Source organism: Sapajus apella, unplaced genomic scaffold, assembly GCF_009761245.1.
Source record: "Sapajus apella isolate SASKATOON/1434 unplaced genomic scaffold, GSC_monkey_1.0 scaffold77, whole genome shotgun sequence".
Lineage (NCBI taxonomy): Eukaryota > Metazoa > Chordata > Mammalia > Primates > Cebidae > Sapajus > Sapajus apella.
The window spans coordinates 9,783,790-9,803,192 of NW_022437017.1; the positions used below are offsets into that span (position 1 = coordinate 9,783,790).

The window sequence follows — 19,403 nt, forward strand, 5'->3', positions numbered from 1 at the left end:
CAGAGCCTTGCTCTGTCACGTAGGCTGAAGTGCAGTGGTGCAGTCATGACTCACTGCAGCCTCAAATTCCTGGGCTCAAGTGATCCTCCTACCTCAGCCTCCACAGTAGCTGGAACCACGGGAGTGAATTACCACGCCCGTCTAACTTTTAAATTTTTGTAGAGATGGGGTCTCGCTATGTTGCCCAAGATGGTCTCCAACTCCTGGCCTCAAATGATCCTCCTGGCTAGGCCTCCCAAAGCACTGGTATTACAGGCGTGCACCATTCTGCTGGCTGTTCACCCCCCTTTTACTCTTCTTTAAGTTTTACAAGCACTTTAAAAAAAAGATTTTCTTTAAGTTCTGAGACACGTGCAGAACGTCCGGGTTTGTTACGTAGGCATATATGTGCCGTGGTGTCTTACGGCACCCATCAACCCGTCATCTAGGTTTCAAGTCCCTGGTGCATTAGGTATTTGTCCTAATGCTGTCCCTCCCCTTGGCCCCCCACCCGCCGACAGGCCCCGGTGTGTGATGCTCCCCTCCCTGTGCCCATGTGTTCTCACTGTTTAACTCCCACGTATGAGTGAGAACACGTGGTGTTTGGTTTCTGCTCCTGTGTTAGTTTGTGGAGAGTGACCGCAGCTTCATACGTTTCCCTGCAAAGGACATCAACTAATTCTTTTTTCTTTTTTTTGAGATGGAGTTTCGCTCGTCGCCCAGGCTGGAGTGTAATGGCTCGATCTCGGCTCACCGCAACCTCTACCTCCCGGGTTCAAGCGATTCTCCTGCCTCAGCCTCCCAAGTAGTTGGGATTACAGGCATGTACCACCGTGCCCGGCTCATTTTGTATTTTTAGCAGAGACCAGGTTTCTCCATGTTGGTCAGGGTGGTCTTGAACTCCTGACCTCAAGGGATCCGCCCACCTGGGCCTCCCAAAGTCCTGGGATTACAGGTGTGAGCCATCGTGCCCAGCCTAACTCATTCTTTTTTATGGTTGCAGAACGCTTTTTTTTAAAGCACCGCAGTCGCCCGCACTCGGCCCTGTGTTCTCAGGGACACACTGGTAGAACCCTGGCACAGTTTTGCTCATGGGTAGACACATGTGGTCACCCACACCCCACCCCTCCTCCTAGTCCAGCCCCACCCCCTCCCTGCACGTCTGTCCCAGTGTGGGGTGAGGGCAGGGAATGTATAAGGTTAGGCGCAGGTGGGGAATGGGTCTTTGGGAGGTCCTGAGGCCCCCCACCTGCTGCATATTTTCTCAGGCCCACCCGGGAACCCCTCCCCGCTGAGGAGGCAGGTCAGAGCCGCTGCTGTCTGCTGGCTGCCAGCCCGCTATGTTCTTCTGCAGCCAGGAGGGCTGGCGGGGGCTGTGCGTGCGCCAGGGGGTGTCACAAGGTCGTTCAGCAAACTCTCCCCTGTGGGGTGCCAACCCTGTGGCTCCCACCCTGGACGCACAGCTCATGCTGCCACCTGGGACAGCCCGCTGTGTGTGGGACCACGGTTGCATTTCTCTCTGGGGCCTGCGGTGTCTGGGGTCCGTGGGTCCCTGCTGACCACAAGGCACAGTTAAGCTGCACCCACCAGGCAGGGAGCAGGCGGAGAGGCTGAAGGCCAAGGTGGAGGGAGTCAGCCACGGGTGTACAACATCGGCCAACTCAGCCCCTGACCTTGGTGACTGCAGGCCAGGCACAGTCCCTTCCGGCCTCAGTTTCCCCATCTGTGAGTGACTCCCTCTAAGCCCCTGCCAGCTCTGACATGGGAGTTAGGCTTTCCCAGAGTCCTTCCCTAGCACCCTTTTTTCCTTCACACATTTCTGCAAGTGCTTATTGAGCACCGACTGCATACCAGGGACCCCAGTGGGACCTGGGACGGCCCAGGCCTGGCGCCCGGGAGCGGCCAGTGGCTTCAGTGACGTGGTGCCCTCTGTGATTGACATCACAGAAGCAAGCGCTGCTGGTGCAGGTCCCAGGAGCTCCCGGGCGGGGACTGTGGGTGCTGCAGGGATGCGTGGGGCCGCGGTGCCCCCTGGCGGCTGGACGCGGGATGACGGGACTCTGCGCGCCCTGCATGGCTGGCAGCCCAGGAGCCCGGAGTCTCGCTCTGTTGCCCCGGCTGGGGTGCAGTGGCGCGATCTCAGCTCACTGCAACCTCCGCCTCCCAGGTTCACGCGATGGTCCTGCCTCAGCCTCCCGAGTAGCTGGGGTTACAGGTGCACACCACCACACCCAACTATTTATATTTTTAGTAGAGACGGGGTTTCACTATGTTGGTCAGGCTGGTCTTGAACTCCCGACCTCAGGTGATCCGCCCGCCTCGGCCTCCCACAGCGCTGGGATGACAGGTGGGAGCCACCGCGGAGGGTGTTTTTTGTTTTTATTTTAGATGGAGTTTCGCTCTTGTTGCCCAGGCTGTAGTGCAGTGGCTCCATCTTGGCTCATTGCAACCACCACCTACCAGGTTCAAACGATTCTCCTGCCTCAGCTTCCCGAGTGCCTAGGACTGCAGACACCCACCACCACACCTGGCTAATTTTTTTTTTTCTTTTGTTTTTTTTTTTTTGTATTTTTGATAGAGATGGGGTTTCACCATGTTGGCCATGCTGGCCTTGAACTCCCGACCTCAGGTGATCCATCCACCTCGGCCTTCCAAAATGCTGGGATTACAGGTGTGAGCTACTGCCCCCGGCCCGTGAAACCACTTTGGAAAGCAGTGTGGCCCCGTCTGCCACAGCTGGATGTATGATCACTATAGTGGGTTAGACACCCCTATCTAGGGGTGTCCAAGTCCTAACCCCCCAGAAACTCCTTCTGTGACCTCACTTGGTAAAAGCCTGTAATTAAGGAGCTTGAGGCCGGGCGCGGTGGCTCACGCCTGTAATCCCAGCACTTTGGGAGGCCGAGGCGGGTGGATCACAAGGTCAAGAGATCGAGACCATCCTGGTCAACATGGTGAAACCCTGTCTCTACTAAAAATACAAAAATTAGCTGGGCATGGTGGTGCGTGCCTGTAATCCCAGCTACTCAGGAGGCTGAGACAGGAGAATTGCCTGAACCCAGGAGGCGGAGGTTGTGGTGAGCCGAGATCGCGCCATTGCACTCCAGCCTGGGTAACAAGAGCGAAACTCCGTCTCAAAAAAAAAAAAAAAAAAAAAAAATTAAGGAGCTTGACATGAAATCATCTGGGAATTAGGTCGGATCTGAAATCCAATGACAAGTATCCTTACAAGAGATATAGAGGGCCAGGCCAGGCACGGTGGCTCACAGCTGTCATCCCAGCACTTTGGGAGGCCAAGGTGGATGGATGACCTGAGGTCAGGAGTTTGAGACCAGCCTGGCCAACATGGAGAAACCCCGTCTCTACTAAAAATACAAAAATTAGCCGGGCATGGTGGCGCCTGTATTCCCAGCTTCTGGGGAGGCTGAGGCAGGAGAATCTCTTGAACCCGGGAGGCAGAGGTTGTGGTGAGCTGAGATCACACCACTGCACTCCAGCCTGGGTGACAGATCGAGGCTCCATCTCAAACATAAATTAAAATACAAAATAGGCTGGGTGCAGTAACTCACGCCTGTGATCCCAGCACTTTGGGAGGCTGGGGCAGGTGGATCACTAGGTCAAGAGATCGAGACCAGCCTGGCCAAGATGGTGAAAACCCATCTCTACTAAAACTACCACAATTACCTGGGCATGGTGGCAGGTGCCTGTACTCCCAGCTACTCGGGAGGCTGAGGCAGGAAAATCGCTTGAACCCAGGAGGCAGAAGTTGCAGTGAGCTGGGATTGCGCCACTGCACTCCAGCCGGGGCAACAGAGAGAGATGTGGCCTCAAAAAAATAAATAAAAAAATAAAACAGTATGAGGGGCTGAAGGTCACTATTTCCACCTGGTGAGACAGGCGCGTCCTCCTCCCCACCTGTGCTCCCTGAATGCTGACCTGGGCTGGCTGGAGTCAGTTTTGCTGCTCCCCTGCTGGTGAAGGTGAGGGACCGTGCCAGGTGCAGAGCAAGCCTGGCACCCTATGTCCTCCCCCGGGGCCATGGCCAGACCACATTCTTCACACCAGCTGGGCCGTGATCCGAAGATTCTCAGAGCCCTGCCTACCATCCCCGTGTGGTCCCGGATGCAGGGTGCGGGTTGATTAATGATTACCCTTGCCCTTCCCTCTGATACATCCTGCACCCCGAGCAAAAGACAAAGTCTCGGGCGTGGTGGCTCACGCCTGCAATCCCAACACTTTGGAAGGCAAAGGTGGGCGGGTCATCTGAGGTCGGGAGTTTGAGACCAGCCTGACCAACATGGAGAAACCCCATCTCTACCAAAAATGCAAAATTAGCCGGGCATGGTGGCACATGCCTGTCATCCCAGCTACTTGGGAGACTGAGGCAGGAGAATCTCTTGAACCCACAAGACAGAGGTTGCAGTGAGCTGAGATCGTGCCTCTGCACTCCAGCCTGGGCAACAACAGCAAAACTCTGTCTCAAAAAAGAAATAAAAAGGCCAAGTCCCGCCCAAGCCCTCTCAGCGCCTGTGTGGTGCAGCCCGGAAGACTGCCCTCCTCCCTGCCCTCCTCTTCTCTGCTCCAGCCACAGGGGCCTCCTCCCTGTTCCGCCCGCTCACTAGCACGGTCCTGCCTCAGGGCCTTGGCACAGGCTGTGCCCTCTGCCTGTAACACCCTTTTTTTTTTTTTTCTTTTCAGATGGAGTCTCACTCTGTCACCCAGGCTGGAGTGCAAGGTGCAATCTCCGCTCGCTGCAACCTCTGCCTCCCAGGCTCAAGTGAATCTCTTGCCTCAGTCTCCCAAGTAGCTGGGACGACAGGCATGTGCCACCATTCCTGGCTAATTACTGTAGTTTATAGTAGAAACAGTGTTTCACCATGTTGGTCAGGCTGGTCTCAAACTCCTGACCTCAGGTCATCCACCCGATTCGGCCTCCCAACGTGCTGGGGATTACAGGTGTGAGCCACTGCGCCTGGCTGACCATTCCTTTTTCCTTTTGGAGACAGGGTGTCCCTCCGTTGCCTAGGCTGGGGTGCAGTGGCACGATCATGGCCAGGCAGGGTGGTGCCAGCTACACAGGAGGCCAAGGGAGGAGGATGTCTTAATCCCAGAACGTTGAGGCTGCATGGAGCCGTGATTGCGCCACTGCACCGCAGTCTCGGCAACAAAGCCACATCCTGTGTCCACTGTCCCCCAAAGAAGTGTCTCCGGACAAGACCCAAAGCCCCAGGGACAAAACTGCTCCCGGCTGCAAAACACCGAGTTATGGCCTCTTAGGCAAACATAATATCAAGTCTTGCTCTGTCACCAGGCTGGAGTGCAGTGGCGCCATGTCAGCTCACTGCAACCTCCGCCTCTCGGGCTCAAGCGATTCTCCCGCCTCAGCCTCCTGAGTAGCTGGGACTACAGGCGCACGTCACCACACCCAGCTAATTTTTGTATTTTTAGTAGAGGTGGGGTTCCATTACATTGGCCAGGATGGTCCTAATCTCCTGACCTCATGATCCACCCGCCTCGGCCTCCCAAAGTGCTGGGATTACAGACGTGAGCCACCATGCCTGGTCTTTTTTTCTTTTATTTTGAGACTAAGTTTTGCTCTTGTTGCCCAGGATGGAGCCCAGTGGCGCAATCTTGGCTCACCACAACCTCTGCCTCCTGGGTTCAAGTGATTCTCCTGCCTCAGCCTCCCAGGGAGCTGGGATGACAGGCATGCGCCACCACACCCGGCTAATTTTTTTGTATTTTTAATAGAGACGGGGTTTCTCCATGTTGACCAGGCTAGTCTTGAACTCCCGACCTCAGGTGATCCACCTGCCTCGGCCTCCCAAAGTGCTGGGATTACAGGCTTGAGCCACCACACCCGGCCATTTTTGTATTTTCAATAGAGATGGGGGTTTCACAATGTTGCCTAGGCTGGTCTCGAACTCCTGAGCTCAAGTGAACCCCCCTGTTCCCCCACCCCGCCTCGGCCTCCCAAATTGCTGGGATACAGGCGTGAGTCACCGCACCTGGCCAGGGAGAGTTTTAAGAGAAGCAGGTGAATGCAAATGGGCAGGACAACTACTTTGGGAGGGAAGGGAGAAGGCGCTGTGGGGAAGGACAAGTGTTTCCGGGACTTGTGCCCATCTTGGCCATGTGGCTGGACCTTTAGTGGGTCAATTAGCCTCTCTGAGCCCCAGTCTCCTCATCTATTAAATGAGCTGGTCCACACAGCTGAGACTCATGCCTGATTAAACGGCACGGTGCCCTCGCAGACGCTCCCCGAGACCCCAGCACACGTGGCGCACAGGTGTGGTCCGGATGAGCTTTATTGAGGCCCTCCTAGCAGGCCAGGTGTTTCAGGCGCCAGTAGTGCTGCAGGCACCGCAGCCTGTGTGGCCAGCTGCAGGTGATCTCCGTGGCGGACTCGGAAGTGTATTCCAGAGAGCTCTCGGAGTGGCAGGGGACCACCTCGCGCACGGAGGCGCCGCTGGCAGGCTCTTTCAAGGATTGCTTCTGGGTCTGTCCGGTGGTCTTGGGGGCTGCGTCCTCTGGCTCGCTAGGGGGCTTGCTGGGGGGCTGCATGGGGCTGTTGGTGCTGCTGGGAGGCTGGTCCCCGGGTGAGGCCGGGCTGGAGGTGACGTTGGGTTGCTGTAGGGGCCCGGGGGACTGGACGGCTAGCTGGGACGGGGAAGTCCTGGGCGGCTGGGTGCGCGGCTGAGGTCGGCGGGAGTTGCCCTGTGCCCGACGCTGGCCCTGGGCCTTGCGGGATGGGCAGGAGCCAGCAGCAGAGCCGGAGGGAAGCTTGTCCTGGGATCCAGAACTCGTGGTCGAGATCTGGGGCTGGGGCTTTTCTGAGGTGGCATTTAAGGAGACCCTCTGGGCCCTGCCTGGACCCGAGGCACTGGCGGGGGCCGCTGGCTGGGAATCCGCAGAAGACTCTGTGGAGGGCTGGGAGCCTGGCGCGGCCCCCTTCTCACCAGCCAGGAGGTCCTTGCAAGGGCCAAGGGGCTGCTTCACTTGTCCTTCGGCGGCGGGGTCTGGCTTGGCTTCACTGCAGAGAGAGGGGCGGGTGGGGGTGAGGCAGGCCTGGGCTCTGCGGGGCTGCTGGCCGTGAGCATGGGGTGAGTCGAGGGGCCTGACAGCCACCCTCAGCAGAGAAGATGTGGACCACACACACGCTGTCATGCCAACCCATGCATGGATAGGTGCACACACACACACATATGTGCACTCACGCAATGTGCACTCACACGCAATGTGCACTCAGACATGCACACGGGAGAAAACACATGCTCACTCCCTTGCTCACTCATGCACACACAGAAACACCAGTTTCAGCCCATGCACACACACATATACACTCATGCACACGTACATACATGCACACACCAAACACATGCCCACACATGCACACATGCACATGTACACACATGCAAACACCAGACACATACCCACATGCACGCGTACAGACTCACGCACATGTACACACATGCACATGCCACATGCCCACACATACATGCACATGTACACACATACACCAAACACATGCACACACATGCACACACGCACACACGCACACTCACGCACATGTACACACATGCACACACCAAACATGCCCACACGTGCACACATACTCATGCACGGGTACACACATGCACACATACGCACATGTACACACATGCACACACCAAACACATGCCCACACATGCACACATACTCATACACGGGTACACACATGCACACATACACACATGTACACACATGCACACACCAAACACATGCCCACACATGCACACTCATGCACACGTACACACATGCACACACCAAAAACATGCCTGCATATGCACACATATGCACACAATAACACATATGTATGCAGCAAACTGACACTCACACAGCTCTCACCTCCCCAAAGGGGTTACGTACGGTCAGCATCCAGGGGAGCGGAGGGCCCTGCCACAGCCGCTGGGGTGACGCTTGCCCGGCTGCGGGCCAGGGCCTGCAAGACTGGTTCCCGAAAGCGTGAGAGAGAGAGGCGGACAGTGAGAGGGGCGGCCGAGATGCCAGACAGAGGGCAGTCAAAGTCAGGAAGGGAGGCAAGGTGGGGACAGACAGGTCGAGACCCCGGACACAGCCAGAGGAGGCCGGGCGCCTGCGCGCACCCACCGTTCCTGGTTATTCCGGCCGCCGTGTCCAGGGCTTGCCTGCTGAGGTTGCTCATGATTCTGTCCACGGCCCCGTGGTGCTTTAGAAACAGCGGGCGCACGACGCGGTGGTACAGCATGAGAGCCCCGTTCCAGGGCCTGGGAGCCATGCAGAACAACAGGAAGGCGCACTGCAGGGCGGGGCAGGAGTCACACGCGGCCCCACCCAGCTCCATGCCCCTGGGAGGGAGACTGGCCACACCACGCCACCAGATGCCCACCCTGGGCAGGAACGGGGTCTCCACCATCAGACACCCTTTAGGGTGAGCCTCCACCATCAGACACCCTTTAGGGTGAGCCTCCACCATCAGACACCCTTTAGGGTGAGCCTCCACCATCAGGCATCCTTTAGGGTGAGCCTCCACCATCAGACATCCTATTGGGACAGGCCTGGGTCCCCACCATCAGACACCTTTTAGGGTGAGCCCTCCACCATCAGACACCCTTTAGGATGAGCCTCCACCATCAGACACCCTTTAGGGTGGGCCCTCCACCATCAGCCCCTGGATGGGGCCTGTTTCCCCAGGAAGGGACTGAATCTTCCCCTCACATCCCCCATCTCATCTCTGGACCTTCTGGCCCCAACACCTCCCAGGAATCCCCGAGCCCCACGTGCTCCACGGCTGTGCCCACCCTGGCAGGGCCCACCTTGCCCACGTAGTAGAAAGGGAACCAGGACAGGAGTATGTCGCTGAAGAACTCGGCCAGGCTGAACAGAGCGTACACCACCCAGTAGGTGAGCCACACAGTGTCGTCGTCCTTGCTTGGGCTCTCTATAGCTTTGATTCTGCAGGGAGGCGCGGCCGGGTCAGGGGCTGCCCGGGAACCCCCAGCCCCGCCACGCGCGCAGCCAGCTGTGCACTCACGAAGCATATGCGGGGTATACAAATCCGATGAGATTGCACAGCAGAGACGCTCCGTAGCCGAACAGCAGATACAGGCTTAGCAGAGTGACGGCTCCTGCCAGAGAGAGGTGGTGGTGGGTCAGGGCCAGGGACCCTCTGACCCCCGTGATGGCACCAGGCTTCCTCTTGGGAGCCTGCAACCGTCACCTCCTCCCAGAAGCCTCCGTGATGCCTCTAGGGTGTCACCACTGCCCACAAAGTGCCTGTGCATCCCCCATCGTGCCCCTAAGCCCCGAGCCCTTCACCTGTAACTGGTCCATGTCCCCCCTCTCCCAGGGTTTGGAGCTCCCAAGGGCAGACAGGAGCCCGACGCTGGGCAGTGGTTGGGTGCAGAATAGCTCCCCAATAAGCGTTTGTTGAGTGAATGAGTGTAATCTGGCCGGGTGTGGTGGCTCATGGACGTAATCCCAGCACTTTGGAAGGCTGAGGCGGGTGGATTACCTGAAGTCAGGGGTTCGAGACCAGCCTGACCAACATGGTGAAACCCCATCTCTACTAAAAATACAAAAATTAGCTCGGCGTGGTGGCGTGCGCCTGTAATCCCAGCTACTTGGGAGGCTGAGGCAGGAGAATCACTTGAACGCAGGAGGTGGACGTTGCAGTGAGTGGAGGTTGCCCCACGGCACTCCAGCCTGGGTGACAGAGCCAGACTCCGTCTCAAACAAACAAAAACAATGTAGTCTGCGACGATACCCATCTCATTCCAGGCCCTATGGGCGGCCCTGGGAAAGAAGGTTGATGTTTCAATATAAGGGAAGGCAGAAACCTGAAAGGGAGGCGGGGCTGTCGCGAAGACCTGATTCCAGAGCTGAGAAAGGCAACCGTTTTATCTGCTATCCCAGCATAGGGTTTCTCTGCCTCAGCACTGCCGAGGTTAGGGCTGGGTCATTCTTGGTTGTTTTCCTCGGGGAGGGGGAGGAGGCCATCCGGGCACTGCGGGGTGCTGAGCAGTGTCCCTGGCCTCTAACTGCTCTATGCCATCAGCTCCCCGGTCCTGACAACCACAGACATCCCCAGACATCAGCCAGTGTCCCCGGGACAGGGGGCGGCACTGTCTCCCTTGAGAACCCCTGTGATGGGCGCAGCAAACCTCAGCATCTCAGTGCCCCGGGAGGAGGAGAGCCCTCTGGTCAGCTATGCACTCACCAGCAGGCACCGAGCAAGGCTCTGGCTGCATGGAGCCTCAGTTTCCCCCTCCGTAAGTGGGAGTAGTGACGGCCCCTGCCTCTTATGGTTACAAGTGAACAAAGAGAACGCCCTTCTGCACATTTATTTTATTTTATTTTTTTTGAGACGGAGTTTCGCTCTTGTTGCCCAGGCTGGAGGGCAATGGCGCGATCTCGGCTCACCGCAACCTCCGCCTCCTGGGTTCAGGCAATTCTCCTGCCTCAGCCTCCCGAGTACCTGGGATTACAGGCACGCACCGCCATGCCCAGCTAAAGTTTTGTATTTTTAGTAGAGACAGGGTTTCACTGTGTTGACCAGGATGGTCTCGATCTCTTGACCTCGTGATCCACCCGCCTCGGCCTCCCAAAGTGCTGGGATTACAGGCGTGAGCCACCGCACCCGGCCTCTGCACATTTATTTTTATTTTTTTGAGACGGAGTCTTGCTCTGTTGCCCAGCCTGGAGTGCAATGGCACGATCCCGGCTCACTGCAACCTCCGCCTCCTGGGCTCAAGCGTTCTCGTGCCTCAGCCTCCCAAGTAGCTGGGATGACAGGTGTGTGCCACCATGCCAGGCTGACTTTTGTATTTTTAGTAGAGATGGGGTTTCACCGTGTTGACCAGGCTGGTCTCAAACTCCTGGCCTCATGTGATCCGCCCACCTCTGTGTCCCAAAGTGCTGGGATTACAGGTGTGAGCCAGCACACCTGGCCCTCCTGTACATTTATTAAGCGCCTTCAGGCAACTGTAACACAGTTCCAGCAAGGAGGGTGTTCAGAGAGAAGTGTGTGTGTGTGTGTGTAGATGTGTCCAGCTCTGCCCCAATCCTGAACCTGGCTCTGAAAAGAATGACTATGACAGCTGCATTTATTAAGCGCCTACTGTGTGCCGGGTTCTGTGCTTTCCCTGAATTGTCTCATTCAACAGCCAGAACTGGGCTGGGTGGGTGTTGCCCAAGGTCACACAGGGAACCTCTGGGCCCAGAAGGCTTGGACAGCCTCCGCTCTCCTCCCCTGGGGCTGCTATCTGCACAGGGAGATAGAGGCCCAAGTTCCGCAGCCCAGCCCTCCCCTCCACCAGCATCAGTCTTTATCAACAAGTACCCAAGGTCAGGGGTAGGAGGGGTCCCCCAGCTGGTCCCAGCAGGCTATGCGGCCTCCGGGCCACTGTCTCCTCTGAGTTTCTTCATGTTACCCAGGGGCGTGGGACGTGTTGATTTAAAGGAGGGGTGGGGTTGCGGGGGGGGGGGGATGCGGGGAGGGGTGCGGATAAGGGAACGCCACCTTTCCCCGGGCCTCCCTGGTGGGGGAGGAGTGGCTCTCCCAGGGCGTCCCTCCCCTAAATCCCTTTTTCTGCAGGTTCAGCACTGGGAGGATGACCTTGAACATCGGAACTGTGGAGGGGGGCACAGCCCCCAAGATTAGCAGCAGATGGGACTGGGGTGGGTGGGGTGGGGGGTTGTATGCTTCAGACAGAGCAGGCACATAGGCAGCCCCTGCCTCCCTGTACCTTAGCCTCTTCCCTGGCAACACAGTGCCCCAGCCAGCCCATCCCTGCTGCCTGCCTCCTGGGCGCTCTATGACCTCAATTCCCGCCCACTGGCCCCAGGGATGTGGAAAGGGAGGGCAGAGGTCAGGGGCCTGCTCCCCAGGGCAGGCACAGGGGGTCATGCCACCTGCTGTGCTGTGCACGTGGGACCAGGCACCTGGAGACCTCCAGGGTCTGGGAACAGATTTCAGACTGTCCTGGGGCTGCCAGGCATGGGAACTCCCAGATGGTGGGAATATGGGGGAAGCTGGAGTCCTGGGATCTGCCTGCAGAAGGTGCTCAAGGAAGTGGCACTGCCCTCGACCCACTGCACCCCAGGCTAGAGAAAATCCTTGTGAGTCATTCTGCCAGGCTTCCTGGAAAAGAAGCCAGGGCCAGTGGGGCTGGGAGCACCACACAAAAGGAAGAAAGGCTGGGTACAGTGGCTTCCTCCTGTACTTCCAGAGCTTTGGGAGGCTGAGGCAGGAGGATGGCTTGAGCCCAGTTTGACACCAGCCTGGGTAACATAGTGAGACCCTGTCTCTTCAAAAAAGTTAATTAAAAAAAGTTTTAGGCTGGGCGTGGCGGCTCACGCCTGTAATCCCAGCACTTTGGGAGGTCCAGGTGGGTGGATCACCTGAGGTCAGGAGTTCGAGACCAGCCTGGCCAACATGGTGAAACCCCATTTCTACTAAAAGTACAAAACTTAGCTGGGCGTAGTCACATGCCTGTAATCCCAGCTACTCGGGAGGCTGAGGCAGGAGAACTGCTTGAACGCGGGAGGTAGCGGTGGCAGTGAGCCGAGATCTCGCCGTTGCACTCCAGCCTGGGCAACAGAGCAAGATTCCCTCTCCAAAAAAAAAACTTTTAAGGGTGGAGAGGGAGGCATTTAAGGAGCGATCACTATATGCTCTTTCTAGACAGAGTTTTGGAAGGGGGCAGGGCCGCACAGTGTCACTAAGGCGGAAAGGACCAGGAGAACTGGAATGGAGTCACAATCGGGGTGCCGGGATCTCGAGCTCCGTGGGCGCCAGTCCAGCCTCCCCCCATCCCAGCTGTCATACAACCCAACTCTGTCTTAACAAATATTTACCCACAGCGGCACTAAGCCACAGGGCCGGGGAAAGGAGAGCTAGGCCGGCCGGGAGGAGAGTCCTGGGCAGCCCGCCGGTACCCCCCCCAGGACGGAAAAATGCAAAGATCTCTACTGTTGCAGCCAGGCCGGGGTCCACGGGGGCAGGGCACGGGCATCCCCACCCCCACCCCTCCGGGGCCGCCGGGCAACTGGAAGAACCGGACTTCGGCGTGGCGGGCACCCAGCGCCGGGAAACAGGCGGCAGGGGGCGGCCCGGGACGGAGGCTGGAAAGCGGGGTGCGGGCGGACCCCGAGGTCCCGGTCACCCCGCGCGCTCCACCGGCCGGACCGGACCCCGCAGCCGGGGAGGGAGTCAGATCCGCGACCCCCGGGCCCATGGCCTCGGTGTGCCCGTCAGCGAAACGGGCGATCGCCGACGGCTCACCTGCAGCCAGGTACCGCTTCTCCACCCCGGTCTTGGCCTCCAGCGCCCCCAGCGCGTCGGTGACCAGGTTCCTCTGCTCCAGGAAGCGGTCCACGCGCTGGCTCAGCCCGTCCATGGCCCCGACGCGCCCGGGGTTGGCTGCTCGAGCTCGCCCGCGGCCCCGCGCGCACGCCCCGCTGCACGCGCGCAGCTTTCCCGCAGCGGGAGCCGCGCGGTCCGGGCCCCGCGCCGGTGTCCGCCCCCGGCCCCCCGCCCGGACCAATGGGAGGGCAGGGCGGACAAAGGAGGTGGGGCCTGCCCCGTCTCCCCCGCCGCATCGCCCTCTGGGGGGCTGCGGCCGCCGCTGCCCAGACCCCGCCGGGAGAGGGCGGGGCGCGCCAGCCCAGGGCACCGATTGGCCGGGCGGGAGCGAGACGTAGCTGATTGGAGGGGCGGTGTCAGGGGACGGGATTATTGGCTGAGACGCTGAGGGGGTGGAGCTAGGGGAGGAGCGGCACGCGGTTGGGGGGTGGAGCCTTTGGGCGGGGCTGGAGAAAAATCCGAGCCGATTGGGGAAACGGAACGCGATTCATTGGTGAGACCAGAGAAGGGGCGGGTATGATTCATAAAGGAGGCGGGGAGGAATTGGGCGGGGCTTATTGGAGTAGGCGGGATTACTTGATAGAGCGATTCTGATTGGGCCGGGTAGGAGGCTGGGCTGATTCTTTAAGGAGGGGGTGTGTGGGAAAGGGGGCGAGGCCAAAGAAAGTGCGGGACGCGTTACCACGACAGTGAGTCCCCTTCTCTGGTTTAGATTCTTGTCGTTGTACAAATGGGGGAACTGAGGCTCCCGAGGATGTGGGTCTGCAGAAGACCGGCAGGCGTGCCTCTCTCCCCGCTTCTGTCAGATCTTCGCGCCTCTCGGCTGGGGTAGCCTCAAGGCCCCCTGGGAGTCGAAGCCTTCCGCGTTGCCATGGCGCCGGGGGCGGGGCGGGCGCCTGGGCCCCCTCGGCGGTTTGGCGGGGGAGGGGCTTGCGCAGGTCCCGCCCCCCGCCCCGCCCCGCCTTCATGAGGCCCGCCCCTATTGCGCTGTGGCTGCGCCTGGCCCTGGCCCTGGCCCTCGTAGGCCCCCTGGCTGTGGGGTGGGCCTCGCCCCGGGCCCCCATCTATGTCAGCAGCTGGGCCGTGCGGGTGTCCCAGGGGAACCGGGAGGCCGAGCGCCTGGCACGCAAATTCGGCTTCGTCAACCTGGGGCCGGTGGGTGGGACCGGGATGGACAGGAAGTGGGGGGCTTGAGGGGACTGGACGACCCCAGACCCCGATGAGTGGGAGGGAGCCCCCAAGGTCTCCTAAATATCAAGAGCCCCAGCCCACCCCTGCATCAGCCAAGCTCAGTTTCTGAGGGCACTTGGTGGGGAAGGACAAGGTAGGGGGCTGTTTCCCCGCCCTCGGGGGCTCCAGCAGCGGAGCCGGGTCCGAGTGCGGCCGCTTCCCCGCATCCCCAGATCTTCCCTGATGGGCAGTACTTTCACCTGCGGCACCGGGGCGTGGTCCAGCAGTCCCTGACCCCCCACTGGGGCCACCACCTGCGCCTGAAGAAAGACCCCAAGGTGAGCCTGGCCTGGAGGCCACCCCCTCGGGTCTCAACTGCATCCTGGGGCCCTAGCCACCTTCTGTGATTCTCGTGGCTGCTATGAACGGCAGTGTGCTTTCTGTGGCTCGGACCCACCCTGACCCCAAGTCTATGTGGCAGGGAAGACCAGGGAGACCCAAACACAGAAATCATGATGCCTACCAGGGCCTGGTACACAGTGGGCACCTCTTGCCCTCCCCCACCTCCTCTGGGCCCCAGGGTCTCTGGTAAGGAGGGACAGATGGCATGCCTTCCCCACCATCTAGATCAGAGGATGGAGGGAAGGGGGTTGGCTCATTTTACGACAAATGGGTTCCAAAGAGTAGGAGGCTTGAAGTTACCCAGTGCCCTCAGGACACAGTGTCAGAAAGGGGCCTGGGTCTGATCGGGCTGGACCCCGCCTAGAATATACCAGAGATGCCAAGCTGACGGGATGAGATGGGGCCTGGGAAGCCTTTGGAGGCCAGGAAGTGCCATGAGCAGGACTTTGACAGCTGCCTGCTTATAGCATAGGGAGGGAGAGCAGTGGCTCCGATGTGGTTTCCAAGAGAAAAGCCAGGCTGGGCGCGGTGACTCACGCCTGTAATCCCAGCACTTTGGGAGGCCGAGGCGGGCAGATCACTTGAGGTCAGGAGTTCGAGACCAACCTGACCAACATGGCAAAACCCCATCTCTACTAAAAATACAAAAATTATCGGGCATGGTGGTGAGTGCCTGTAGTCCCAGCTACTCACGAGGCTGAAGCAGGAGAATCGCTTGAACCTGGGAGGTGGAGGTTGCGGTGAACTGGGATCACACCACTGCACTCCAGCCTGGGGGATAGAGTGAGACTCTGTCTCAAAAAAACAAAAAACAAAAAACAAAAGGAAGTGATGCAGGAGAAAGACAGAAGGATCTAGAACTGGGATGGGGGAAGGAGTGGGATAGGGACCTGGGGACCTCAAGTCACCCTGGGCAGCGGCGATGTGTCTGTGGGTTCAAGGACAGGTGGTTTGAGAGCCTCAGCCCCTCTGACTGCAGACAGAGCCCCAGGCACATGGTGACCCTGCTGACCGAAAGTGATCTGCCTGCCTCTACCTCCCAGCACGCTGGGATTACAGGCATGAGCCACTGTGCCCAGCCTGGATTTCGGTTTTAAAAGCAGCTTTGGGAGGGTGCTGAGTCAGTGGTGGGGACAGTCTGAGGCCAGGCTGGGCTGGCAGGGCCTGGGGAGGGGCCCCTGTCGGGGGGCTGCATGCACGATCTGGGAGTCGCTGGCCACGCTGCTGCTGTCGGTGGTGGTGAGGGTGGAGGCGCAGGCTTCGCTGTACCAGGGCATACGGCCCTGCCGGGTGGAGCAGGATAACAGCCCCTACAAACACAGGGTCCCAGGGCACGGGGCTGCCTCCCTCCCTGAAGCACGAGAGGCCCCATGGGGGAGCAGGGGACAGGCCCGACGCGCCCCCCGCCTTGCAGGTGCAGTGGTCCCAGCAGCAGACACTGCAGCGCAGGGTGAGACGCTCTGTGGTGGTGCCCACGGACCCCTGGTTCTCCAAGCAGTGGTACATGGTGAGCGGGCAGCCAGGACAGGTGGGCGGGGATGGGGCTGCTGGCGCCCCCTCCCCCCCAGGTCCTCACAGGGTCATGACCCCGCCTTCCCTGCAGAACAGTGAGGCACAGCCAGACCTGAACGTCCTGCAGGCCTGGGGCCAGGGGCTGTCGGGCCGGGGTGTCGTGGTCTCTGTGCTGGACGATGGCATTGAGAAGGACCACCCGGACCTCTGGACCAACTACGTGAGACCGTGGGTGGCTGGGGGTGAGGGCTGCCCCGGGTGCCGAGACCGGTTCCACCCCAGGGACACCTCAAAGCCCCCTCACCCCCTCATATCCCCACCCACCCCCAGGACCCCCTGGCTAGCTATGACTTTAATAACTACGACCCGGATCCCCAGCCCCGCTACACCCCCAGCGATGAGAACAGGTGAGCAGGGCTCCCACAGCGCACGGGGCCAGCGCCAGTGCCCAGCGGGAGGATGGAGGCCGTGACGGAAGCCCCTCTTGACCCTGGCACCAGGCACGGGACCCGCTGTGCTGGGGAGGTGGCTGCAATGGCCAACAATGGCTTCTGCGGTGTGGGGGTCGCCTTCAACGCCCGAATCGGAGGTACCCAGGGTCCCCCGGAGGCACCATTTGGGGACAGAAGGCGAAGGAGGTGATGCTGGGGGGAGCTGGGTCCACCGACCAGGGGAGCAGGACTCCGGCGCCCACCCTCTCACTGCTGGGTGGTGCTGGGACCAGACTCCAGGGCTTGGGGGACCTGAACCAGTATGAACGGCCCCTCCAGGGAGCAGAGAGAGGGCCTGAGTGGGGCTGGGGAGTGGTGTGGAGACCTGGGGCAGGCTGGGGTGCAGGGAAGGGCAGGGCTGGTGGCAGAGGCCCCCTGCCCCCCGTCCCCCTGCAGGCGTGCGGATGCTGGACGGGCCCGTCACCGACGCCATTGAGGCCCAGTCGCTGAGTCTGCGGCCCCAGTACATCCACATCTACAGCGCCAGCTGGGGCCCCGAGGACGACGGCCGCACGGTGGACGGCCCCGGCATCCTCACCCGCGAGGCTTTCCGGCAAGGCGTGACCAAGGTGAGTGGGGGCGCCCCAAGAAGCGCGGGGATGGCGGGCCCGGGCAATGCCCACTCACCACCCCTCCTGGTTTCCCAGGGCCGCGGCGGGCTGGGCACGCTCTTCATCTGGGCCTCGGGCAACGGCGGCCTCCATTACGACAACTGTAACTGTGACGGTTACACCAACAGCATTTACACGCTCTCCGTGGGCAGCGCCACCCGGCAGGGCCGCGTGCCCTGGTACAGCGAAGCCTGCGCCTCCACCCTCACCACCACCTACAGCAGCGGCGTGGCCAGCGACCCCCAGATCGTGCGTGCAGCCCCCCGACAGGGGCCCCTCCCTGGCCCTGCCAGCCCAGCCTGGCCTCACCTCCCCTCTGTCCCCACCACTGACTCAGCACCCTCCCAAAGCTGCTTTTAAAACCCACATCCAGGCCTGGCACGGAGGCTCACGCCTGTCATCCCAGCACTTTGGGAGGTCGAGGCAGGCGGATCACTTGAGGTCAGCAGTTCAAGACCAGCCTGGCCAACATGCTGAAACCCCATCTCTTCTAAAGATACAAAAAATTGCATAGGCGTGGTGGTGCCTGCCTGTAGCCCCAGGCACTCGGGAGGCTGAGGCAGGAGAATTGCTTGAACCTGGGAGACGGAGGCTGCAGGGAGCAGAGATCACACCACTACACTCCAGTCTAGGTCACAGAGGAGACCCTGTCCAAAAAAAAAAATCCAGCGGGCACAGCAGCTCACTTTGGGAGGCAAAAGTGGCAGGATCACTTGAGCCAATGGTTCATTTTGTTTGTTCGTTTTTGAGAACAGTCTTGCTCTGTCCCCAGGCTGGAGTGCAGGGGCATGATCTCAACTCACTGCAACCTCCGCCTCCTGGGCTCAAGCGATTCTCCTGCCTCACCCTCTTGAGTAGCCGGGACTACAGGCATGCGCCACCACGCCTGGCTAAAATTTTTTTTTGTATTATTAGTAGAGTCGGGGTTTCACCATGTTGGCCAGGCTGGTCTGAAACTCCTGACCTCAAGTGATCCGCCCGCCTCAGCCCCCCAAAGTGCTGGGATTATAGGCGTGAGCCATCACACCTGGTAAGCCTAGTGTTTGAGACCAGTGTGGGTGCCGTAGTGAGACCCCATCTCTACAAAAACATTTAAAAATTAGGCCAGGCGTGATGGCACACATCTGTGGTCCCAGCTACTTGGGAGGCTGTGGTGGGAGGTTTGCTTAAGCCCAGGAGGTCGAGGCTGCAGTGAGCCATGATCACACCACTGCACTCCACCTGGACAGCAGGGCAAGACCCTGTCTCAAGAGAATAAATAGGTAAATACAACTTAAATCCAACCCCACCAGCTCAGCCACAGCCCTCCTGTGTCTCTCCAGGGCTCTTGGATGAAACCAGCTCCTGCATCCGGGCCACCTCTGTGCCCTCTCTCAGTGCCTTGTGGGGAGGTTCCCCCTCATTCCTCCAGCCCCCTCCTGCCTCAAGGTCTCCATGAGGAGGCCCCTGTGCCAGATCACTGCCCCTCTTCTGCCCCTGCTGACTCCTCCTTCAGATCCCCGCCTGGGACCACTGCCTCCAGGAAGTCCCCCAGGCCTTCACTCCATATACTTGCCTCCCAGTGTCTGAGAGTCCCTGAGGCAGGGACCAGCTCCCCACCCCCAGGGCTCCTCAGGCTAGAACCAGGAGGGCCTGGGTCATCTCTCAGGCCCCTGGGCCAGACACATAGCAGGTGCTCCCCCGAACACCTCCAAACTCAGGTGAGCATCCTGCCAGGACTGCCCCATGGTCCTGTCGCCTTTGCTGACCCCCACCTCTCCCAGGCAGGGCCGGCTTCCAGGCATATGACACAGCAGGCACCCTGTCAGGTCAGTCCTTAGTATTTTTTCTTTGTTTTTTTTTTTTTGTTTTTTT

The 19,403-nt window shown here is 59.7% G+C and overlaps 3 protein-coding genes across 6 annotated transcripts in view; 2 read left to right on the forward strand and 1 right to left on the reverse strand.

Annotated features, from left to right (window-relative positions):
- The window catches only part of ADAMTSL5 (ADAMTS like 5), a 17,415-nt gene extending 11,132 nt beyond the window's left edge, over positions 1-6,283 (forward strand). The window contains exon 11 of the mRNA XM_032252500.1: positions 6,234-6,283. Coding sequence (XP_032108391.1) covers positions 6,234-6,283 — 50 coding nt within the window. The remainder of the gene's footprint in view (positions 1-6,233) is intronic.
- Positions 6,020-13,661, reverse strand: REEP6 (receptor accessory protein 6). 2 transcript variants are annotated; one of them, XM_032252404.1, is made up of 6 exons: positions 13,283-13,661; positions 9,032-9,125; positions 8,814-8,952; positions 8,128-8,296; positions 7,888-7,968; positions 6,020-7,012 (listed from the first exon to the last, which is right to left on the reverse strand). In XM_032252404.1, the coding sequence occupies exons 1-6, from the start codon at positions 13,395-13,397 to the stop codon at positions 6,975-6,977; spliced, it is 636 nt and encodes a 211-aa protein (XP_032108295.1). In that variant the 5' UTR covers positions 13,398-13,661; the 3' UTR covers positions 6,020-6,974. The 2 variants fall into 2 exon arrangements, with proteins under 2 accessions (XP_032108295.1, XP_032108296.1); XM_032252405.1 differs by lacking the exon at positions 7,888-7,968 and having other exon boundaries at positions 6,270-7,012.
- Positions 13,662-14,228: 567 nt separating this feature from the next.
- The window catches only part of PCSK4 (proprotein convertase subtilisin/kexin type 4), a 9,335-nt gene continuing 4,160 nt past the window's right edge, over positions 14,229-19,403 (forward strand). For all 3 annotated transcript variants that reach the window (XM_032252401.1, XM_032252402.1, XM_032252403.1), the window contains exons 1-8: positions 14,229-14,518; positions 14,767-14,871; positions 16,350-16,442; positions 16,539-16,667; positions 16,778-16,854; positions 16,948-17,036; positions 17,335-17,507; positions 17,586-17,798. In XM_032252401.1, the coding sequence (XP_032108292.1) occupies positions 14,330-14,518; positions 14,767-14,871; positions 16,350-16,442; positions 16,539-16,667; positions 16,778-16,854; positions 16,948-17,036; positions 17,335-17,507; positions 17,586-17,798 (1,068 nt within the window). In that variant the 5' untranslated portion in view covers positions 14,229-14,329. The remainder of the gene's footprint in view (positions 14,519-14,766; positions 14,872-16,349; positions 16,443-16,538; positions 16,668-16,777; positions 16,855-16,947; positions 17,037-17,334; positions 17,508-17,585; positions 17,799-19,403) is intronic.